We start from the raw sequence: 27,002 nt of genomic DNA on the forward strand, positions 1-27,002 counted from the left end.
AAATATAGTACGATCATTTTCTTTAATTGATATTCTTGTTTGCAAAAGTGGAGGAATCGCTAAAAAAGACTTGCATCTTTCTATTAGTCCACTCTTGATTAAAATTGAGGAAGATAATAGAATTTTTATTAAAAAAATATGTTCACGGTGTCACAAATTGGACTATACCAATGCTCAATCAAAAAAATTGAGAAAGACAATATTTTTCAAATTGAATAATGACTAATTTATATATGATAGAATAATGACTAAACTCAAAAAAAATTTAGGGTTTAACTTAACAAAATAATACATTTTGAAGGGCTTAAAACAACTCGAATATCCAGATAATTTTTTTTAAAACAATATGTAATATATTAAATATTAATCAATCTTTTAAGTTTTAGTTCATCTTATATTGAAATACCATATATTTAAGTATATTTTTATAGGTATTTTTAAGAAAAATAAGAATGTTAATATTCTTATAGTCTTAATCTACAAAATATCTTTAAATAATGTCTAATTTGTATTTTAATCATGATTTTTAAAATTTATGTTTAAAAAATCGGGTCTTCTACATTTTTTATTTTTCAAAGTATCCCATAAAGTATATTTTATATTTTTTTGATAATAATAAGAATATTTTAAAATTAAAAAATAAAAAATGATTAAAAATGGAAAAGTTGACAATTTTAATATTCAATTCAATCTGAATAAGCTTGAATCCAAAATATCAAGATCAAGCATATATAGCTGTATAAGCTTTTCTATATCTCATTTAACATTAGCTAAAGACCTAAAAAAGTTAGGAAAAATAATATGTTTCTGTATCGAAATTTGAGTATAGTATAGATCCTATCATTATTTGAATTCAGATTTCAGAACATAATTAATGGTCAAATTACCAATAACTCATCATAAAAACAAACTTTGCCAATCTTTAAATGTTGTAGATGAGATTGTTTGTTTGAAGAAATATTAGCTTTTACTTCTAGAATCGAGTCATTTATTGAAATACCAGCTTTTAATAAAGCAATTTAGCTGTTTGGATCAAAAGTTCCCCTCATCCTCTTTTGCTAAACCTTGTTTTATTGACAACATGATTTCAATTATGTGCGAAAGTTATACACACACACACTCTTATATATATCTTTGGAAAATATTTTTTTTTCTCTTATCATCATTAAGGATGTTGGATTAGTCAAGTTGATTAGTGTTAATTATATGGCTAGCGGTGATCCTAAAATTTATACAAAGGTTATCAAATTATTCCCTTCAGTGCCTGTTATAGGGCACCTTTGAGAAAGGTTCTTTAATTTAGTCTTTAATATGAGATAATTTGTGGGATATTAATTACATTTTTTCAATATTTATTTTTTCAAATTTGGAATTTATCCATTTAAACAAGGGTAAAATTGAAAATTTATTTTTTTTTATACAAAGTTAATGATTTAATCATTTTTTCTTGTTTGTGATAAGATAGTTATAGGTGCCTTATAATAGACCAAAATGAATATGTTAGGGGTGGGGAGGTTGAATCTTATTTAAAAAGGGAGGTTAATATAGGTTTCACCTTATATGTTACATCATAAAGTATTTTGAAATTATTCTTTTTAATTCTATTTATAAGTTATTTTCAAATATTTTCATTGGCATCAAAAAAAATTTGAAGTTTCATTAACTCTGTTTAAAATTCAACAAGTTTTTAATTTTACTTTCATTAAATATACATACTTTAAAAATATATTATAACATCTAATAACTTTTCAACATTGAATATGAGCAAAATGATAAATAAGAATATAATAATTTTTAAAATGTCTCATAGAATATGATCAAAATAAATATTTTTTTTTATCTATAAATAGGATCAAGGAGTAGTATGATCCTTGAATTGAAGGATTTACTCTTTATAATTTTTATCATAATAATCATCCACATTCCACGTCTGTGTTTATTTTCTTCTCTTTATGCAAGTGATCTTATATGCGTTAACAATTGAAATCCCAAGTATTATTCCTTAACAAGATTCAAAAGTCCAGTATTGTTGAAATAGAAGAATTTTTTTTGCTTACATTCTACTATAATAAAATGAACAAAACGCACATTCAAAATAAAAGGAGGTATTTAATTATACAATAAAAATTCAAGAAAATGGAAAATTAAATTTATGAAAAATTGCATAATTATTTCTCAAATAAAATCAAGCATAACCATTTATACAACCACAAATATATTAAATTTTCTGAAATTATATTTTTACTTTTTGGTGGAAAAATTGTTCTGGCTTTAGATCATCCATAATCCATTATATACATCATCCCTGCGAAAACAAATTGTTGAATGGAATTGACATGCAATAGAAACAAACAAAAAATATTCTCTCATTCACAATATTATAAGTATTAAAGGAGGAGACTATATAAAAGCAACTGATTTGAATGGTACACATTTATTTTGGCAAGCTGTCTCCCACAAAACATTAAAAGACACACACACATAATAGGAATGGTCTTGTCACAACGGATTCCGATTTATATATGTAAAAATATTCATGTTGAATATATTTTAAGTAATAATTTAAATTTCATTTGCTTATTAAGACTAAAAGTTACGTTGAATATATTTAAGTATTTTCAATTAATTAATTGAATAAATTTCATTTGAAAGTAAAATCATAATCTCCTTTTTGCCATCATTAAAAATATCATACAAAGTATTTTGATTTTAAGTTGTACTCTGGGGAAATCACTTGATAAATCAATATTTATATTATTTTTAACATAAAAACTTGTTTTTCATTCCATCGCCTAGTGTTAAGGGAAGCTTGAAGATATTATCAACACCTACTCAAATTAATATCAATCCCCATTATATAAGACTGTTATTTTTTATTTTAGAACTCAAATTTAAAATCTCAAATAAGTTGATTTAGTTCCTTCAAACAGTTGAAAAGAAGGAAAAGAAAAGGGAAGAATGGAAGATGACGAAGATAAAAGTACAAATAATAACAATAACAACAATAATATAGACGGCCTGAGGAATTTGTAATTTAAAAAATTCAAGGCCAAGTAAAAAAAAACAAAAAAGTAACAGATAAAAAATATTAGAGATAAAAGAAACTTCATATGTAAAAATTAAAAATAAATCATGAATATATAAAATTTAGAATATATTTAAACAAATAATTTAAATTATTTTAATGAAGTAGACTATCATTAGTCATACTTAGCAAGTTAATATAAAGAATATAATAATAACCAAATTGTGATAAAAATTTAAAAGTGAAAAAATAATTAACAATATTATTTATATATGAGGTTGTGCTTACTGAGTGTGATTTCCTTTACATACACACGACAATGATTTTGATTTATAAATTTCGTAAGAGGTCATTTTCCAAGACACCGAATATAAATGAGTACTTTAAAATTATTTTAAAGTATTTAAAATCATTTCCGACGACACTAAAGAATAAAGATGGTAACTTTAAGTCAGCAATGCAACAAAATAACGCAAATACATTGAGATGCAAAACGGCAGTCAAGTTCTCTACGTCAAAATTTGATATTACCACAACGCGATAAAAAAAAAAATTAAGCATCTTAATTTGAAATCTCTAACTTTTTTGGAAAAATTTTGAAAAATAAAAACTTATATACTTAATCTATATATTTAAAATACCTATTTTTAATTAAATTAAGATATTTAAATTTTGTTTATAAATTATTTATTTTATAACAAACTCTTGTCACTAATATTATTACCTTATTAAAATTTTCTTGTCTTGATTTCATTAAATAAAGATATATGAATATATAGTGCTAATTATCTAAGCCTTACTCTTTTGAAAATTTTAACAGTGACTACAAATCTGAAAAAAAATAAAAGTTAGTTTAAAATGAATAACAGTGACTACTCATTTATTATTATTATTATTATTATTATTATTATTTAAAACTATTTTTCTTGATACTAAGTAAAAATGATACAACACAGTTTTTTGAATTATTATGCATCTACAAATTTGAGTAATAATATTACTTTTCACCCCAAAATATATTGTACTTTGAAGCTAATGTATATTGAATAAGGTGGGTCATGCTTTTAATCCATAATAAAATTAATTTTTATTTAATCATTTTTTATCACGTCTCCCGAGTTTTGCATTGACCTGGAATGACCTGCCGTTTGATCAACAACTTAGACTATAGCTTGAGGAATTAATTCAGAGAGCGTGTGATTGAAGACTGAAGTCAGACGCCAGGTTTTGATACACTTGACCTTGCTAGGTTGCAAACATCCCTATTCAGAGAAAAGATAAAAGAAATAAATTTAAATAAAGAGTGTGTAATACATTCTATATTTTTTTTATTGAAGGTAATTGGAATAAAAAAAATGTGCATTACGCTCTAAATTATTTTTTATTATTATGATATTATTAATTATTCTATGTATACTTCTCTCTAATTTTTTGGGCTATTCTTTAATATTTTCTTAAAATTATATCCGGCAGTGATTACTTTTTCATAAAAATGCTCTTAGTTTCTTCACATTAATCAATTAGGTGAAAAGAGATATGAGAAAGGATCCAATAATTTTAGGAAGAATAATGTGAAGTCCTTTACAATAATTCCATTCCAATTATCATAAAGTCCCAAAAATGCACAAATTGTTATCAAGTTTTAAATCCCTTATTGTAAATAATTTTTTGTGCAGTTACAATGATACTCCTATTATTTGAACTAAAATATAATTTTTAACCCAAATCTAACTATTTAGATTAAAATATAATTTTATTCCTAACCCAACTCATACTTCAAGAAGAGAGGTGGTCACTTTTTGGTTATAAAAAGAAAAGCAAGCCACACATATGAGAGGACCTATCCAACCCTTTCAATAATACTTTAACCAATTCAATAATGATTAATTAAATTTTAAATTTTTACACTTAATTAAATTTTGTTGTTTACTTTTATCATGTAATTTTTTTATTTTTTCATATTTATTTCTTTATTTTTTAAAAAATATAATTTTAAATTTTTATATTTTATTCGAGTTTTATTATAAGTTTTTATATATTTTTTAATATTTTAAATCTCTATAATATAATTCATAGAGAAACTTAAATATTAAAAAAAATACAAGAATTTATATATTACTTGAATAAAGTGTAAGTCTATAAAATATATTTTTTTGTTTTTTCACTTGGGGTAAAATAATTAAGTCGATGCTTCATAGTAGCAGGTGGGATGGATCATGGAATATCCCTTTACCAGGGAAAGGCCATGGATCATTGGGAAGTGAAAGAATCATGGACAATGTTGGTCCGAAAAAAATAAAAATTATGGACAATGGTAATTAATACCATTACTAAAGGGTTACTGTTGCATGGTCAACGGTGCGTTTTGATTAGACCTCACATCTCTCTCACTCTCTCTCTCTCTCTCTGACGTGGCACTCCCCTACCAGCATTCCAAGCGTCCACCAGCATTGCCTTTGCCGCGTTACAAACTACTGAGTTGGAAGTACGATTTTATCTTATAGAAGATTTTTAAATAATTTTTTTAAAAAAATTATTCTCTTCATTAAAATTTTTATATTTTTTAAGAAATTGAATGTATTTTTATATTTTTTAAGGTATAATTATTGTTCTTTTCAAAGGTACCCTTATTAATTATGACTTTATATTTATTATAGGGTGTTTTATAGAGATAAAATAAAAAATAGGAGTAGTTTAAAAGTACGTAGTTACTTTATGTGGAGTATGGAGATTTGATTAAAAATGTCTTCTATTTTTTTATAGAGGGAATAAAGTTTTATTAAATGCATCAAATTTAATATTATTATTTCTCCCTCTATAATTAATTTTTATCACTTCTCTTTTTTAATATATTAAATTATGGATATTTTTGTAAGTTATATTTTTTATTTTAAAAAATAAAATTTTTAAGTATATTTTAATAAAATTTATTAATAGATGAGATTTCATCTAAAGTGTTATGTCATTTTGGAATGGAGGAAGTATTTTTTAGCAAAAAATATATTAATATTATACTACTCCATTTCTAATTAATTTCTTCTTCTTATTTATTTGTAAAATTACACATTTTTTATGTCTACTCTTATTTAATAGTATGTTAGTTAAAAAACCTTATTAATTACACTCCCTACTCATATTAAGGGTATTTAAAAAAAAACCTCATTAATTATACTTTAAAAGTCTCACAATGCCTTATATTTAATATCACCTAAAAAATATTTTATATTTTTTTATAAAGGAGCAAACAATAATTCTCGAGAATCATAAATTGTTATTGTGTTTTTTTTGGGTAAAATTTTATTATTGTGTTTTACTTCCAAAGTTAACGAAGATAGGTTTTTTTTTTTTTTTGTAAATAGGACATGAATCAAAGTTAAAACCTGTTATATGTTGTCTTAACACAAAAAAATTAATTATCTACTCACTAATTACTGAAGAGGAAACTAACCATAGCTTTAAGTGAATGTAACAAAATAATGTAGAAAAAAAATACATATAAATTCGTTACAATAAAATTAATTAAATACTATAAAATCCATTGTAGAATTTAATTGTAATGCGAGGAAGCTCAGAATAATTATTTCAATAATGTATCAATGATAACCCGCAACAAGAAAAAAATGCATGCATGTAAGAAGAAGTGTTATTTTAAATATTTGTTAAAAGAGTTGCATCAACCTAATTAAAAAAGTTTGAATTTGAAAATGCAATCATGTAAAGTATTCAATTTAAATTAATCCGGGTCCCGTTTAATTTTTTAAGCCTGAACCAGCAGGTCCAAGTATCGAAGGCGACACTTAAAAATAAAAATTGCTAAAGGAAAACGTAAAATGCTGAATATGACGTGAAGTTATTATTGGAGACAATCATTATAACTTTCGTGCTTTCAAAAATAAATTAAGATAGGAATTTTCATAATTTAACATTTTTATCACGAAGAGGACAATCATTGTGAAGGATAAAAAGTAAAAGTCATCAAATTAGAACAGAGAATAAAAGATGTTGATGTTGGAATATTTTAACTTAAAGCACTTTCTAAATGATGTGACAATTTTTCATTTCGTAGTTCATTATAAGCTCGCCACATGTATAGCAACTAACATAGGCTAAAACTTCTCCCATTGAATGATGGGGTTCTAACATATATGCATAGATTTAAACTATAATTATGTCACAAGACAATAAAATTAAATTTTTATATAAGCTGAATATTTCAATTAATGTTTAACATCGGCCAAATGTTACTATAAAGAAAAACTGAACCCTTCCCCCTTTAGAAAAAGTTTTAAGTTTGAACTCAGCATTAACATGTTTATGTATATATAAATGTATGTCCTATTTTCATTTGAAGAAGAATTAGCATATGGTAAAATTTGGAAAAAAAAAAAGATTAAAAGGCAAATTCATCTTAGAAGTGTTTTGCCGGGCATAACTATTATTTTTAACTTTTCATTGGTGTAAAATTATTTAAGAAGTTTTAAAAATGATGTAATTTTTTCCTGCAGTAACTTTTAACCAATGCTGACCATTAATTGAAAAATTCTGACTCTAGTTAAAATGTAATTTTGCCCTTGAAGTTTTTTAAAGGACCAATTAGTATTATAAATTTTATATTAATGCAATATCTTTAGATCATCAGTATTTAAATTAGAAGAAAAATCTAACAAGTTGATATCAATGTTTAACAATGATTCATATTTCTGAACTTTGTTTAGATACCTTACTTGAAGCTATTTAGATGCAAAACTGACTTTATCTTTAAACACTCCATGTACTTTTGATTAAGCAGAGTCCAAATTTGCCTTTATTTTGGCCATAGACAAGTCTTAGCTTGCGCAAGCTTAACCATGACTAAATACAGACTTAGCTTGTTTGTACTTGCATGCTTTTGAGTAACACAAGTCCCTCTTGGTTGCTATAAATGATAGGAATTGTATGAATTGAAAAAAAAAAAAAACTAAATCACCATTACTCTTTATGTCAAGTATGATACAACTCAATATTATATGCCACAATTGTAAAAATCATCACCTTCCTCCAAAAACTTCATGAATAATGACTTTCAATTTCATGAATTAAATTATTATTCTTCCCTTATGAGCATAGTTTACCTATTATCTTTACAATTTGATCATTTTATTTTTATTTTTATTTTTTAATTCATTTCATTATTTTCTAGCAATCAAGCTGGACCATACACTAGCTCAAATTATGACTTAGTGTCATTTAGAATAATTCAACCCAAAATCTTTTAATGATTTTAGGTTATAACGATATTTTGGTCCTTCTAATTCAAAATTTGATAATTCAAAAAGGTTGCACCAATTGAAATTTAATATATTAATTATTTCTTTAGACAAATTTTTAAAACAAAATTATTCAATAACTCTCAAAATAACAATCAATATTAGTAAATTTAGAGTTGATAAAAATATGATTCAAATCTTCCAAGGACGTGGACTTAATTAATGAAATCCCATCTTAAGACCATTATTAACAAGTAATCTGTATGTATGTCACTAGGTTCGTCTTGAGTGACAAGCCTTTATACTAGATAAGTCTATTTAGATTCGGCTAGGGATGGATCTAGAACCGGCTTTATGGGGGGCCAAAAATGCAAAACTATATTATGGTGGGGCTTAAAATTAATTTTAACACTTTTAACACAAAAAAATCAAGTACATTTAAGTAATTTTTTGTAATTTGGGGGGCCCCCGTAAATCCGTCTCTGGATTCAACTTATTTAAACGCCAATAATATGTATCAACATATTGATTTCTTATGTGGCCGAATTGAATATCTTTTATTCATGTATTGTCTTTTTTTTCATGAAGTCTTTTGGAAGGCTCAAAAATTGTTGATAAATTTGAAGGAAAAAAAATTGTCATTGAAATGAATTGTGAGGTGATTTATCACATCTTATAGGCAAGCTATCTAAATCTTACGTTTGGCATTGTACTAAAATTTTACAAGATATTTTAGCTGATTATAAGTTAAATAAAAAAATTTCTTTTTTTTTAATGGCTCACTAAGGTAATGAAGCAGTTGATTGGTCAACAATAAATGGTGATGAGTTTTAGAAAGATATCTCCATCTAGATAGCTTCCAAAAGCAACATCTTCTTTATTTGTGTTTTTTTCTTTTTTTCTTTTTTTACTTGTTGATTTGCAGCCTGCTAGAGGTTCCGATAATAACTTTTTTGTATTGTTGGAATAGAGTTGGTATTGGCTAATTTGCTGCTTTTGTTTCATGATTGCTCGTTTTTAATTGTTTTGGTAAGCTCGTGTGTTAGATTGTACTGAGGTTTTTTTTTTTATAGCGTTTTGGCGAGTTTTGGATGTGTTAGTTTGTATTAAGTTTTTTTTAAGTGTTTTTTTTTTAACTTCAACTATTAGTGATTATAATGTTTTTTTAATGATTGATGAAATTGTCTCTTTTCTGGTAACAAAATGGAAAATGTTTTGAAAAAATCTATTTCATATTCCCAAATCCCAATCGTTCATGTGATGATTAAAATTAGTTAGGCCAAAAAAAAAAAATCTCATTCCTAACCCCATATATTCTTATAATTAACGAAACAAATTTTCCTGATAAACAATCAATAATAAAAATAAACATTAATTTTATGAGAGATAGTTTTAAAAAATATGATAGATATTTTTTAAAATTTGTATTTTTATCTATAAATAAAGACAAAGAACATCTAATAATTTGTCTTGTATTCAAAAACGTTTTTTCTTTTCTTTTCTTTTGTTTTTTTTTTTTTTGCCAACTTAGTCGGCACATTTTTACTAAATGATGTCTTAAACTTTTGTCTGTTTGGCTGAAACGAGAATGTCGGTCACGGTCAGTGACCATTTAAAGAAAAGCCACTCTAGTGACCCAAGGGGCAGAAACAGTACAGATACTCTTTAATTACAAGTTTGATGCATGGTTTTAATTTTAATTAACACAGCTCCCGTCTTTATCTTAACATCTATTCTAAAAAATTATTTGACATTTAATATAAGATATTTGATAATATATTAATTATATTTTTAAATATTATGTATATTTAATTTTATTAAATATGAGAAAAGATATAATGTAAATTTAAAAAATTTCATTTAAATATAAGTAAAATTAGAAGTAGAAGTTTATTACGTTTTTAAATAAAATTAATTTTTTAACCATCTCTTCTTAATTCCTTCGAGACGATTGGAGGAAGTATTAGCTTTAAGGGTTTGGGCCTAATATGCTTTTTTTTTTTTGGTGCCTTGTTGAGCCTAATATGTTAAAACTACACTAATACTCCAATAATATCAAATTACAAAGTATTTTTTTTTGTCAAAATTATGCATATTAGTGAAGTTCATTAAATATACCATTTATAATATTAATTTTTAATAAACTTTTAAAAATGAATGAACTTTACTTAAATAGTAAAATAATGAGAACTAATATTGAAATAATAATCAAGTTTAAAATATTTAATAAGAGAAAAAAATTTAATACAAGCATTTTTAAAATTTTCACCATATTTAAAACTTTTTAGTTATATAAACCAATTCATTCAGTAACTCTTTTATAATATAAATACATGAGTCGGTTAATATGATATTTTAAAACACGCAAGTGCACAAAATTTAATATATTAGGATAAGGAATGGGATTTAATAGAAAGATGGATAATTAGTTAATATAATTTCAATTTTTATTAAATTTAATGTAATTCATTTGCATTAATGTTAACATTTTTTCAAAACATTTGTATAAATATAATCATACTTAATTTCAATTAATAAAATAAATATTTTAAAGTCTTTAATATTATATTGTTACCGGTATTAAAAGTTGGATTAAATTAAAAGTTAATTCAATTAATAAGAATTTGACACATAATCTAAAGATCATGAAATCAAACCTTGCTGCATATTTGAGGACCTTTAATGGGTGATATATTAGAATTTATTTAAATGCTCTTTAAATCTAAAGGTATGTCATAGCTCTAATAAGTTTTCGAGATCTCACTCACCTACACTTTTTGGAAAAAAAAAATTAAAGGTTTTGAAAATAAAAAAAAATCTATCATTTTATTATTTTAGAAAAACTAAAGGATGTAATTATATTTTCCTTTTCTTAAAAAATGACAAAAACATATGGTAAAAGACTCAAAAATTATATATAAGGATCCAAAATTTATTTAAAAAAATTACTAAGAAAAATTTATTAGTCCTTTTTTTTTACTTTTTGATCAATTGACTGTCAAAATTAATTTTTGTTAACTGTAACAACCAGATTGAGTCATTTTCAAAATTTAAAGAAAAATATTATATTAAAAATAAATTTAAAATTCTAAACGCTCCTTGATCTATGTATAATATAAGGGTTACTTTGCTTTTTTATCTCATTAAAAAAATTGTAAATTATGTAAATATACTAGTAATAATGAATTTTTTGATGCGCTCTATGATTAAACAATAACAAAATGCTTTTGGTAATGGCGATGGCATCTTCAACTGATTAGTTAATGCAATTAAATTCCACTCCATAAATGAACAATTAAGGAATGGTATCGATGCACAGCCTCCAAAATTAATTGTTAATTAATGAGTTTCTGAAGCGTGAATTATTTATCTGTATATTATAGTAATAAAGAATGGCACAGTATAATTGAGAGTTTCAATTAATTAATGCACTTGACACAAACAAATTGAAACTCATTGCAAGAAACAACGCTTGGTGGGGTGTGAGTGGAGGACAATTGATGCCAAAAACTCGTAAACTGAAGCGCAAGTCAGAAACAGTGGCAATCACTAATAAATGCAGCTTGTCACCTTATCCAAAAAGAAAAGGCAGAAATTGCTTTTTGGTTGCCAGAGAGAAAAAGAGTTGCCCAACAATAGTAACTTGGTAGTAGACGTAATTTGGACGAAATTGATTTATTTAAATAGAACTCAAATTAAATTAAATTTATTTATATTAAGCTTGAAGTATTTGTCAAGCTCATTTTTAATCTTTTTGAATAAGTTTAACCTGACTTGTTGAACTTGATTAAAATTACAAACTTTATATAAATATAGAGTTGTACATTTCAGTGATAGGTTCAATTTGAATTGAGTTTAAAATATCTCACTCTCTTAAAAAAGTTTATATAGTCAAGTTAGACCCTAACTTTTTTAAGCAAATTTAGAATGATTTGTCGGGCTTGGCTTGAATTTTGATAGTAATTATAGTTCCTATTACTCCATTTTTATATAAAAAAAATTTATCTTACAATTTAAGAAAATCGATTAAATATAATAATTATGCCTGAAAATAAAAAATTGAATTAAAATTTTTTGTATTAATCACCATAAGCATGTAATAATTGTTTTTCATTAATATAAATTATGAGAGATAATTTAAAAAATATATAATAAATACTCATTAAAATATGTAATTTTGTTTGTAATAAAAAACCAAATTAAAAGTGGTAATTTCTCTAACAAATAAAAACAAAGAGAGTATATGTTTTTCTCTTAAATATGAAGTATACTATGCAGCATCAATTATACTTTTTAATATTATTTCTGTTTAATTTCAATAATTATGAGAAAAATGTGACGCAAAATTTTTTAAAAATTTTTTTAAATAAAAATAAAATTAAAAATTTATTTAATTTTTAAATAGAATTAATAATTTAAATACCTCTCATTAGTTCATGTAAAACATTGAAAGTGCTTTATAATAAAAATCAGAGCCAGTATTAATTTATAATCCATATGATTTTATTAATTTATGATATAAAGAAAATGATTTGTTGTCGTATTTAAAAAGCATATCATCGTTTTTTAAATTTTTTTATTTAATTTTTTTTATCTCTATTAAATATTGGTGAAAGAAAGTATTAGTATATTATTAAATTGAAGTATCTATACTAAAAAGAAAAAAATTAAAAAATTTATTAAATTTTTAAACAAAATCAATGTGTATTAATATTTTTATTAGTTTTAATAAAATATATTAAAATTAATTTATAAATAAAATTGAATGAATATTTATTTATTAATAACAGTAGTGTATTAATTATTTATCAATGGAAAAATAGATACTTACTCTTCTTTCAGAGGAATTTACATATTATTCATCAGTAACGCCATCACATCAAGGTTTGAGCCCATTGCGTTTTATGTTATAAGCAAAAACCCTTATCATCCAGACTAATCATTGCGGGAACTTTTTCATTAAAAAGATCAATTATTCTCTTTGGTTTTATAAATTTGTAATCTTTTAAGATCATTATTTTTTTTTCATGATAATTACGTGTCATTTCCCGCAAAAGAGAGAAATTAGAAGAGAGAATGGAGTTAGATTTAAAAAAAAAGTGAATTAATAAAAACAGTTAATTAAGCGCTGAAAAAAATTCTGAAAACTAATTTGCAAATATTGATTCACACTGTTATAAATAAAAATTGTAGTTATGATATGATAGTTGTATTTAAATCTTAATTGCCTTATAAAATTTTAAATTTGCAATTATCTGAATACACATCTTCAAATTTTTTTTAAATTTTTGTTAAGATATGAATATGACTAATTTAATATTTTGATACTTAACTGTTATTTTGCTCAATTTTAAAAAAGCTTGAAGTAGGTTTGTGGAGCATAATAACTGTGAGGATGCTCAATGAAAGAGAGTTGGATGGTGAACAAAAGAAAAGGAAAGAGAGTGAAGTGTTTGCAATGCACTGAGAAAAAGGGGTTACTTTGAAACTCGCATTCAAACCTGTAAAGAGAAAAGGAGAAAGAAAGCATGATTTTAATCAACCTTAAGACAAGTGATTGAGGTGAAGAAGTTTATTTAGGCACCATATAATAAATATTTTTTTTCAGTCACATTAATTAGAATTTATAGGCCCCATATTTAACTGAGAAATTTTTATATGAACTGAATGTACTATGTCATCTATGATATATTTAATAAAAGTATTTCATGTTGCACCAGTTTAACTATATAAAATCTTATGTATCATTATATTTAATGACTTTATTTTTAAAATAGAGTGACTTTTTAATTTTTTGGCTTTTCTTTTTTTATCATCATCAATGATAGAATTAGTTTATAGTTAAGAAGAATTACATTGAAATTTCACACACAAAAAATTAATTATTATAAGATCCATTAATAATTGATTATCAATGCAATTTAATTTAATTGTTAATAAATTTTACAGTAATTAATTTTTTATATAAAACCTGATTATAATTGTCCTTTAAATTTATCATCATTTGACATGATATATTTTTATTGAAAAGACCACGGATGATAGGGTGCATCGATCCATGCAAAAATTTCCCATATTTAAGTAGTTATTACTTACTATCCTTTTTACTAGTACTAATGTCTATTTCTTTTTATGTAACTCTCCTTCCTTGGCTTTTTCAACTTTTATTTTTTTAATCTGGAATTATTTTGATACTTTGTAGCATTGATTTACTCAAATTTGGGTCTTGTTTCAATTAAAAAGAAAGTTTTTTAATATAATATTTCCGATTTACAAAATTAAAATCGGAGAATTTATTTGAAAATCATTGAAATTCTTTATCATTATTTTCAACTATTATTAAAATTTTCAGACTTTTGAATCATCTTCTATCACCAAAAAGTTGTCGGCCAAAACAAATTTTGAAGTGAATCGCTAGAGATTAATTAGGTTTGAGTCTTTTAAAGAACAAGTAGGACAGTCTCAAAAATTATAGAACAATGGCTACCTTCTGATTCTAACAATCGGTGCCAAGGCAAACTTTTAATTTTAACGATAAGCTGTCAATACCACGTGGATTTGTCAATCTACTCCTCTCCCTAAAAAAACTTTTGCTAATGATCACGTTATGCACATATTACACATATTGTGCAGTTCAACCAACAATCATCTCATATCTCATCCTTAATCATATCCTCTCTACCATACAACACATACTAATTTTCATTCATCATTTTCATAAAAGCATGTTCTCAAACATCAACCTTAGTCATAATTGAATAAACATGCATATTATTTCTCCACACTCCTACACAAAATCCACATCACAATACATCACATTGCAACATTTATACTAATGAGTTCTCAAGCACCCGAATGAATCTATAAACAATTTAGTTCAACAAACAAATAATGAACATACAACTATATAAATAAGATTTTCTCCTATTATCTCAAACTTTTGAGGATCAAAGATTTACCCCTTAAAATACTGACTTTCAAAGCTTCTAAATAACTTGAATAGTGACAAAACTGATAATTTATAATCAAATCACAAGGATATTCATTATCACCCTATATTTGGGCAATTTCCCATATCATAGCTTTACATACCCCTATTCATCAAAGCTTTAAACTCATGACCCATCATACCAATGGGTTTACTAGATTTTAATAATACACATTGTCATTAATAAGTCATTAAACCATAATTAATAGCCATCAAAAACTCTCAACAACTTTATTTATTGATAGGTTTGAACACTCTAAACAACTACCATTGTATTCATTTTAGTCAATGAGTTTGGACCCATCGCTTATATAGATTGAAAATTACTCTCATAAATTAAACCCTAATTTTAACATTTATAAAAATGGAAGGAAAGGGAAAAGGAAGACATAATGTATTACTTTGTGAGTTAGGAAGCTCCAAAATATCTCCAATGATCTCTAAATTCGTGCCTTAATAAAGCAATGAGCGTGCTTTTCATTTTCTCCTTTTTCTCCCCTCTAGTTTCAATCTGTTTCGAGATCAGTATATAAAAAAATTTGGCCATGCGTCGTGGCACATGACACAGAGAGGCCCAGCTCAGGTTGGTTGCTTCTGTGCACCGTAGCGGACATTCCTCACATCACAGCATGTGATACAGAAGACTCTTCTTCAATTTTTCATCCACTTTGGATGCCTGAGTGGCTTAACTTCACTTTGGACTCGCATTTAAAGTTGAAATTATAATCAATTACACCAATTAGGCTCTTTGATCACACACCACATTAATTTACTTAATTTATTCAATTACTCTCTCTTACTTATTTAATCTTGATTAATTTTTTCAAGATGTTATAAGGATTTATGATACTATTTGCATAATAGTTTAATATTTAGAATGCCCACGAATCCTAAATATAACAATAGGTCCTTGAATTTTGACTATATTTTATTTTTAGTTTTTATAGTTTTATTTTATTATTCTCATTCCCTATAATTTGATTTGTACATGACATTAGTCTTCATAATTTAAAAAATGCACATAATGGTTATGAGTTGACAACGACACTTGATTTTGTTAACCATATTGTTGAAGTGTAGTTAATCTTTTTTTCATTTGTCACATTTTGTTTAGTCCAAATATTCAAGGAATCTTTTTTGGCCCCTTTCCTTTTATTTTTAATCATCCCTAGTCAATTTATTTTTATATTTGTATATTTTTATTATATCAACAAAGGATTGGTAAGATTATGGTAAAATTAACTCCATTAGTGTCTATTCATGGTCATTATGTGCATTTTAAAACTATAAGAACTAATGCTAAAGACATGTCAAACTAAAGGGACTGATAACAAAAAAATAAAATTATAAATATTAAAAATAAAACACAATGAAAGCATAGAGATATATTATTGTATTTTCCCTTCATTTAAATATTTATTGAGAAAATATATATCATAAAAATTATGTTTTATTCTTTAATTCCTTAAAGGGTACAATGATTATCATTTTAGTTCTTAAAATGGATGCCCATCCAGCCTAGTGTTCTAAACAGGCATCATTTTATATTGAATTGATAATTTGTGAGGCTTACTACCTATCATCATCTACGAATTTCAATTATATTTATGGAATTTGGACAATGATTAATTGTAACATGGGAGGTAGTGTACGGCACTTGAATAAGGATTTTTCTTTTTTACCCTTCTTGTTGGTCCCACCTCTTTTTGCACTTCCTTTTCTTTTTTCTTTTTAACAGCAAAATTCATTATTTGCATTTGCAGGTCCTTTATATATATATATATATAGTAACACATTTTTCGTTTATTTTCCCAACTAAAATACTTCAACACAAACAAAAAAATGTAGAGAAGATAACAGAAGTTAAAGAATAATGAATTGATTTAGGGTACTGTTTTTTGTTCCATGATCATGGCGCTCCCTTTTTAAACGTTCACTAGTATTCTTTCTATTATATAATGAAAGATCGGAGAGAAAAAATATTTCAAACTTTTTTGTAAATGATATTTAGTATCTTAAACTTTTTTAAAGCAGTGTGACTTTAAAACTTTTAAAAAAGATGAAATGTTGTTCACTGTTAAATTTAGAAACAATGATTATTAAAAATAAGATTTGACCAAAGGAATTTTTTACTTTTCCCTCCTTTCAATTCTCTACCAAAAAAAAAAAATCGCCAAATACGATAACTTGATCAAGTATTGTTGGAGCTTAACAAAGATAACTCGATCAACTCCTGTTGAATGGCTTAGAAGATATTAGATTCAATCCAAGCATGATTCAACCTCTGTCTGATTGTTTTCTCCTTCTCATCTACTTCAAATTTTTCGACTTCTAAATATGTCTAACATTAGATTTGATCCACAACAAGCTCATTCCTCCAATGGTGAATCAATTGGAGATGATACATGTGCGTGCACGAATGGCACAAATGTACTCTTTCTTAGGACATATCCTCAGACCTCCACCAAATGGCGCAAATGTGTAAGAGCCTGTTTCGATAACCTTTAAAAGCACATTTAAACAACATTTAAAATGCATTTTTATCAGATCCAACAAATAGTTGGGTCCGAATGAGCTTTTGCTGAATGTAAATTGAAAACCAAATACACACTAAAGGGTTAGACCGTTTGCCTTCAAATCTCATTGGATTGAGTATGTTTGGTTTTAGGAAGCAGCCCATGTTCTTGTGAGTTGAATTTGCACTCCAATACAACTATTTTCATCACTAGATAATCAGAAACACATTTATTAATTACTCTGAAAAACAATAATATTTCCAAATCATTAAGAAGATTAATTGTAATGTGATGAGCGCTGCCTTCCAGCCCGTTGGAATTGTGAAGCCGTTGAAGATGAAGTGATTGATAGCTCCTTGGAGTGGAGGGGCAAATCTGATGACTTCACAGGCCAAGTTCCATGAGTATTTCATCTTTTGGATGTCATCCCAATTCAATAATTCTCTCCTGCGACTTTTGATTTTGTGATTTCCATTTGTTCTGCAAATGATTCTCACCCCAGCACCGTCTGAGTATGTGGTCGTCTGATAATGTTCGATTCAAGGCAGACCGAAAACCGGTCAAAAGAGTAAATTAGTCGAATCTCAATTTTAAAGGTGAAAGTTTTTAAGGATAGCATGAAATTGCATGCTTTTTTAAAGTTTTAGGATAACATTATTATAAAAAAATTTAAAATATCAGGCACTCCTCATGAAAAGCTTTAAAATATTTTTGTGCTTTAACCTTATAGTAAAATATTTCTAAATCTATAATTTAGGAGCTGATTTATTTTTTAGAGATAATGTGCCACTTGTTTCATTGTTTCAGCTTATTTTATGAAAAAAATTGCTTTTTTTAAAAAATATATTTTGTGAGTTTTCATCATATTTTTTTAAATTTTTAAAAATAATTAGAATATGAAAAAATATATTTTTGATTATTTTAAAAAATTATTTTGATTAGCTTTCGAAAATAATTTAATGTGATAGATGAGAGAGAATGTTTTAAAAAAAGAGATACACAAAGATATTAATATTATAAAATTTTAAAATAGTATAATAATAAATCATTTGTATGAAATAGAAATAAAAAAGATATCATAAAATTTTAAAATAAATAATTAATAATCATTTTTTATTATTGTAAGAAAACATAAAATAATGTTTATTTTTTTATAAAATTTCTATAAAATATTTTTTATAAAATTCATAAATTTTTTAAAAATGATTTATTTTTTATTCTTAAATATACTGGCCCAATGATATGTAACTCTAATAAAAATATTAATATTTTTTATTATATTAAGAGAGTTTCAACCTTTGATAATTACCTATGTCCAACATACTATTGTCACTAGAGTTTGCTTAAGTAATAAAACAATCAATCTTTTTTTTAATTCATAAAGGCAGTGCATTTTATTTAAAAAATACCAAGTTTCATCTACTTCATTTTTTCTTTTTTGATGAGCAAAGCGGAAAGATGCATTAAATGGAAAGAAAAAAGAGTTTAGACCGTAAGCCAATGACAAAGGCAATAGTACAAAAAGATATAAAATAACTTAGGCAATCCCCTCTGGATCATGATCAGAAGAGAGCTATTGTGAGGTAGTCTAAAACAAGCATGAATCTTTAAAGGGTATTGATGAAAAAAAGAGTAAAGGTTCTCAAATCTAGCTTGAAGGCTCCACTCCCTTAGATGCAGTAGCAACGAGATAATTTGTAGCAAGATTTCTAATTTTAAACTTTTTTGAACTTTCTTAAATTGACAAGTCTTTATAAATATAGAACATAACAAACTTGTAATGGGCAAAACTTGTTGGGAGAAAAGGAAAAAAAAAACCTAATTTTTAATAATTTATTAAAGAAAAAAATTTATATACTTAGTTTTATATATTTAACATGCTTGTGTTTTATTAAATTAAGACACATGAATCTTTAATAAATTAATTATTTTATAATAAATTCTTGCTATTAATTTTATTAACATATTAAGATTTACTTTTCATGATTTAATTGGATATGAGAATATTAAGGATATAAATCTAACTCTTTCCAAAACTCTTACATACATGACACCCATACATAACTCAGTTTTATTTGTTCATTTTTGGCAGACACAATTTTTTTATTTGATTATCTGAGTAAGTAAAATTCATATATTATTACCTTCAATTAAAAATCACTCTTTCATAAGAGCTTTTGCTATTTACAAATTTTATAGCTTGAAAACAGTAAAAAAAAAATCGCGGGGCTTTGATATGCTTGGACCCACAAAGAAAAAAAATCTGAATTCGTGTAACAAGATGTAATGAACAAATTAATTAATTGATTACAAAAATATTAACACTTTTTTAAACAATAAATAATTTTGTTTTGTTCACACACATAAGCCTGTGTTACTGTCATATAAAATTTAATATGCATCATATTTTTTACAAGATATAGATTTAGTATTACAAAAATATGAATATTATATTTCAATTTATAATACTATATATACCAAAATTAATAAAAAAGAAAAGTAGTGTATTTTAATTATTATTTTAAAAATGAAAATAAATAAATAAATTTTAAAATAATAATTAAGAGATTTTATTTATTAAAACTTCTTATATTTTTAAAATTAAATCGTTTATAAAAATGTTTATAAAATAAGATTCATGATTAATTTGCTAGCATAAATTATAAAATGAAATTGTGGAGAGAGAGAGATAGATTGATGGGAAAATGATAAAAGAATGCCTCTGAAATATATAAATGATAATTTAATTACTCAAAATATTATAATTTTTTTAAAGTCTTAAAAATTTTCTGTCATTAATAAATTTATTTAAATTATTAAATTATTTTCATTGAAAATAAATGATTTATAACTTTCTTTTTATATTCACAATTTTTTTTTCTCAAATTCATAATAATATAATGACAAATTAAAATTTTACATGTCAAATTATTTATTTACTGTTGCATTATTCTAAATATAAAAAAAAGTTATAAATTATTTATTTTCAATAATAATAATTTAATAATTTTTTTAAATTTATTAATGATAGAGAAATCTTAAAAAAATTTAGATGCATTATGATACTTTTAAAAAATTAAATTATTATTTATATATTTTATAAATTTTTTTATTATTATTTTTTAGATTGATTTATTTTTAAAAATTTCTTAGTTTTTATATATTAAAAAATTTAATTATCTATAAAATAAGATTGATGATTAATTCACTAGTACAAGTCATAAAAAGAAACTGTGTGGTTGGGGGGGGGGGAGAATGTGATGAGCAAAAGGGCGAAAGATACGAATGAATGAGACTCTATGGATAGACTACAGAATAGTGTTAGACTATAGACCCCTATTCCCCCTCTTTCTAAACAGCTGTCAAATTATATGCCGCACGCGCCATGCTATTCAATTCAAAACTTCTCTTGGCCATCTATTTATTGAAATATTAATTAATTGTGAAAAAAAGCCCTGCACCCTTTTCTTCACAAACACTAAAGTTTTAAAAATGTTGATAAAATCGGGTCAATCATCCTCCCAATCCAAAACATTAGAGCTGTGAATTAGGATTGTCTTACAGCAATTCTCTTCATTTTGTAGACCTTATATTTTTCGAAGACTAAACTTAAAAAAATTAAATATTTTGGTTCAAAAGGGGTCTGAAGCTTTACTTTTATAGGCCCTGCAATGACGAACTTAGTTTTGACTAATCCTTAAACTGTTATAATTCTTTTGTAATTTTATTTATGTAATTTACTTAAGAATTTTAATTAATATATGAGAATAAAATTCAAATAATCTTATAACAGTATTACTCTTTCTGTCCCAAATTATAGATACTTTTAGACAAAATCTCACATACTAATAAAACTCATTAAATATGCTTTACAATCTTACTTTTTTAAGATGAAAATATAAAATTTTAAAGATACTCTTCATTTAATACTTCATTATAAAAGAATATTAAGGAAAGAGAATATATGAAAAATTTAATATTAAAAAAGTATCACCAACAAAACTTTATTTTTATCAAAGTGTCTTATATTTTAAAATACTGATCTTTTCTTAAAAGTATTTTATAATTTAAGATGAAAGGAGTATGACATAATTTTTATAGGACTATTTTAAAATTGACACTTTTCTCAAACTAGATTCTTATTGATAGGGCTGAAGGTTGAGCCCGAAATACATATGGCCCTTACATGTGAAAAGTTCTCGCCTCTCTTAAAGTTTTCACATCATCAAATCATATTGTTATGACTATTTGACTGAGTTATTTTTAAACATTGCCAAGTCCATTAAATTAACTTTTACCATATTATTTTAGATCTCTCAAGTATTGTAAGGAAAAAAAAATTATTTAGGCATCTACCTGCATTTTTTGCCGGTTCATTGCCTACATCAGTCATTTGAAAACGAAGGAGTCAATTGGTAATTTTCATCTTGACCATAATAAATCAACAAAGGTATTTTTGAAATATAGCATGACGTTTATAAAAATTTTGGCGATTTACTAACTACTTAATCTATTGAAAAAATAATAATAAAATACTTATAAAATATATAAATGCCAAATAGATATTACAAAATATAGTAATTATTTTCTAGTCTCTAGGCAGTAATCTATCTTTTTATTTTATGAGGAATGACATGTTTACCCTATTCCCTTTTTCTCACTCTAACCCCCACTTTAGTTCCCCTCTCTCTTCCTCTTCCTTCACGTCTCTCCCTCTCTCCCTTCCTTTCTCACCATTTTCGGCCACATCTCAACTATCTTGAACCTCACCATCCCTCCATGGGAAACCTGACCACCACATGATCCTCCACCCCAAGCTTTCCTTAGATTTTTCTCTAGCTGTAGCAAGGTGGTCTAGCAATCTTCATCAAAACGTCGATTGTCATCAACAAGATCAAAGGCTCACTCCAAGGTTCGATTCCCCAAATTCAGATGGTTGCAACTACTAATTGGAGAGGGCTAGTTTTGTTTTAAATCTCACCTTGAGGATGTTGTAAATCATAGTTCTATGATTTGCGCCTTTAGAGGATATGAAATGTAGATGCTAAGGGGAGTTTAAATTTCTAGAGCATGAAAATTGTTGCAATCTTTTAAGAAAAAGATAACCCTACATCTAACTACAACCAAAGAATATAGTAGTGTTCATCGTTTTGGTAGTTCAAATTGTTTGATCCTATTGGATTATCTAATTAGTTCAAGGTGGGAGATGTGGTTGGAGATGGTGAGAGGAAGAGAATGGGAGGGAGACACATAAAGGAAGAGGAAGAGAGAGGAAGTGAGGGTTAGAATGAGAAAGGGAAAGGGGGGGCAAACATGTCATTTTGCATGAAATTAAAACACAAACAAGTTTCTAGGTCATCTCTATGGACTATAAAATAATAATTACATTTTGCAGACCCTATTTATCATTTGTATATTTTGAAAGTATTTTTACTGTCATTCTCCCTAATCTATACGCACAATTTCAAAGTGACAATTATTTTAAAGCAAACTGAATATCTTCTCGATTCATTAATAAAAAAATATTCTAATCATCAACGTCTTAGGAGAAATATTCTCTGTTGTTAGCGGAGTTACTAATCAAACAATATCAACTCTTACTATAATTTAAATTATTTAACGGCTTTTTAAATACTATTTATAATTATAGTTTTAAATGACAAATATATTATAACAGAAGTAATATGTACACCAATACACTGATGTTTTCCAAAAAAAAAAGTTTATAATACCCAATCCGCAGTTTGAATGAAAGATGTGTTAAAACAGAGGTAGTATAGACTACATTGCTGAACCTTACCCTTATTAATGAGTTGAATGAGTCAAGAATATATTTAAATAGATAGATTTATATTTAAAATCCCAAATCTAAAACTTCACATTTAAATTTTAAAGGTCTAAACTATGAATCTTATATTTACAGGTGACTAATAACGATAACAAGAAAGAGATTGAAGTTGAAAAACATTGAAACAGAAAAGAAAAGAATTAAAGATATCTATAGCTTCTTCTTCTTCTTCTTCTTCTGGTATAGGCCAATTATCAATATTATCTACACTCCTACTGGTGGGTAGAAACACACGTGCACCACAATTTCCCACACATATGGATCGAGTACACAACATCCTTGTTAGAGGAAGGGTGCCAACGCCATTACACTATAAGGGTCTCACCATCTATTAGCTTATTAGCAAAAAATGAGTGATGCAATAAAATAGGCTATTCAAATTTCATGTCCTTTCCTTTTAAAAAGGTTAGAGTTCATATTTGAATAACCATGTTAGAATAAGTATCCTAAATTATAAAGAATAAATCAATATATGAATTTTTATTTGTCTAAACAATAGATTTGGTAGGTTAAAAAGCCATATAGTAGCAACAAGTAACTAATATCCCAAGGATATCAGCATCTCCATTATATGAGAAAAATGAGGAAGACCAATTTAAGGGCAAGAAAAAAAACAATCACTCTAAAAGAAAGCCCTAGCATGAAATAGTGGTCATATGAGAAAAGTGGTTACCAGCTGAGGGAAGACCCATGAGCGTGTGTAGTGTCCAAGACATTAACTCAAAACTAACCACCACATGTAAAGCCAATCAATTAAATTAAGAAAGGTACAAAAGAAAGATATGATCTATTTTGACTATTCAAAAATTCTAAAGATTAATTTAAGAAGACCTTCATGCAAAAAGGATCCTAAAAATGACTTAAGGTTAGAAACAAGTAGGTAAGTCTCTTAAAAGCACATAAAATCACAGTACCAATAATTACAGAAGCATAGAAATTAGTTTAAGCATTAAAAATAGTCAAAGTTAAAAAGGGTATTAATGCAAAAACAGAGTAGTCCACCTCAATCATACCTTAATCTAGTATTGTATGGGTAAATTGGACACTCGGGTTAAGACATACAAGTCACGCTTTTTCACCAATCAACCAAGTGTCACAACCCAACACTTAACCATTAGCTATAACAACCATGATCAACACAAATTACAATCATACTATGCATGCTTAAACTCTCAACATGCTATTCTAGTTGCACAATTAGAATTTAACCACATACTTCCATGCTTAGCATCAACTCAAAAACACAAGAGGCCACTAATAAAAAAAATGCTTAAGTCTACAAGGGACAAACAATACAATCCCTAATGGTGGCGAATATACTATTTAGACACAAAGAAGCTAAATTATAGACATTACCATGAAGCTTAAGTATCCCTAGCGGCCAAAGCTTTCCCCTTGTTCTTAATCTAAGGGTCTTTTGAAAAAATATTAACAAATGAGAGTGATATTATATAATCTCAAAAACCAAGCAATTTAGTCTAGAGCTGGTAATTTGGGCTAAGGTCGACAAACTAGTTCGAACCCACTTGAAAAATTTAGGGTGAAGCCTGAAAAAATATTAATTTTTAATGTTTGAGCCTATTCGAGCTGGCTTGAATCCTAGAATAAAAAATTAATTTTTTTAAAAAATTTAAAATATAATAAATATTAATTAATTCTTTATGTTTTATGTCATTTTATACTAAAATACTACTTATTTGAGTGCTATTATATGAGTGCTATTATAGTTATTTTTTAAGAAAAATAAAAATATTTATATTTTCATATTATTATTATTTTAAATCAATAAAATATCTCAAAAAATATTTAAAATATATTTTCATATTTTAAGACCTAATTTTTTTGATAGGTTTTGAGTCCTATACATCACTTGCGTATAAAAAAAATCTATTTTATATTTTTATAAAATAAAATAATTAATTTTAAAGTAAAATTAAAAATAAAAATAAATTTGGGCATGTACAAATTCCTAACTCTAGATCCAATAATAAGGGCTGAGCTTGGAGGCTTGTTTAAATAAAAGTTTGATCTTTAAAAATAACTTCTTTAAAGTAACTGGACTTGAGGACTGGCCCTGTAAAAAAGGATTTAGGCTCGATGGCCCTTCAAACTCAATTATATTATTATTATATCAAATTTAATTTATTTTAAAATTAATTTAATATAATTTAATAAATATCAATGTACAGCGTAAAATTTTTAATATTTTTTTTTTTTTTTTATAATTATTATGTTTGCGTATTTATAAAAAATGAATTGCCTTTTTAACCAAGATTTGAATTTTATTAATAAACTTTTAAATGTGTGTTGTTTAATTTCTAAAAGATTATGAGGGTTGCGATTTTTTCTTTTGAATTTTAAAATATTTTAATTGATTTATAGCTCTTAATTTTATTTTAATTTTTTTAGAATAGGGCTTTTTCGACCTGATGTTAAGCTCTTTAAACAAATGATGTGCCTAAAAAAAGGAGTGAAGAATGAAAATCGGACTTAAGGGCACAGGCCCTTATGATTGAGCCTACCTGTTTTCTAGCTCTACCTGACTCTACTATTAGATAAATATAATAAATAAAAAAATATTTTTGAATAATTATTTGGTTATTATCCATGCCAAACTTGGTTAAAAATTAAAAATAAAATAGAGTAAAAATCCCCTATATGTAAGATTAAATAATATAAAAAGCTAAAGAAAAACAATTCAAAAAATAATAATATTTTATCATAATTAAATGATTTTTTTCATATAATATAATGATGCTATTTTTTTTATATTTTTAAAAATAAAAAGTTCAGTTTACCCAAAAGTTATTAAAAATTTTAAACTAATTAGGACAATAATTTTAAATTAGTAGTTTAAGCATAGTTGAATTAGATCAATTTGATTATAATTTAAAATATATAAAATATTTATATATGACCATGATAAGATAAATATTTGAACAACTAAAACATTAATTTATAAGTAAGGAAAACATTCATCAATAAATTGCACATGATACAAAAAAAAGTAACATAGTTATTTAAGTACAAAGTTGATAAGTTATTATTTTTTTATTATTTTAAAGTTTAAATAATATTTTATGCTTAACAGAATTATTTAAAAATTAAAATTAGTTAACAAATAAAGAAAAAATATTTCTAAAAAATTTCAAGTATTTGAGCCGGCCTGAATAAGTCTAAAGGTGTTAGGGCCAGGCTTAACTACATAGGCTTTTTAAAAAGAGATAATATTTTAAGCATAATCTGAATAAGCCCAACCCAAATTATATACTCTAATTTTGTCAAAAGATATAAAAGTATGGTAAGAATAAGTGATTAAGGCATGAAGTCACATTCTTCAATTCACAAACGGACACAATATGCATTAGCTTTAGTTATA

The 27,002-nt window shown here is 25.5% G+C and overlaps 1 protein-coding gene across 1 annotated transcript in view; it reads left to right on the forward strand.

The window, feature by feature from the left end:
* Positions 1-5,212: 5,212 nt before the first annotated feature.
* LOC129317284 (protein LATERAL ROOT PRIMORDIUM 1-like) overlaps positions 5,213-27,002 on the forward strand; it is a 30,456-nt gene continuing 8,666 nt past the window's right edge. The window contains exon 1 of the mRNA XM_054961643.1: positions 5,213-5,305. Within this exon, the coding sequence (XP_054817618.1) occupies positions 5,213-5,305 (93 nt within the window). The remainder of the gene's footprint in view (positions 5,306-27,002) is intronic.

Source organism: Prosopis cineraria, unplaced genomic scaffold (genome assembly GCF_029017545.1).
Source record: "Prosopis cineraria cultivar Desert tree isolate PC_DT_omini unplaced genomic scaffold, ASM2901754v1 PC8, whole genome shotgun sequence".
NCBI classification, from domain to species: domain Eukaryota; kingdom Viridiplantae; phylum Streptophyta; class Magnoliopsida; order Fabales; family Fabaceae; genus Prosopis; species Prosopis cineraria.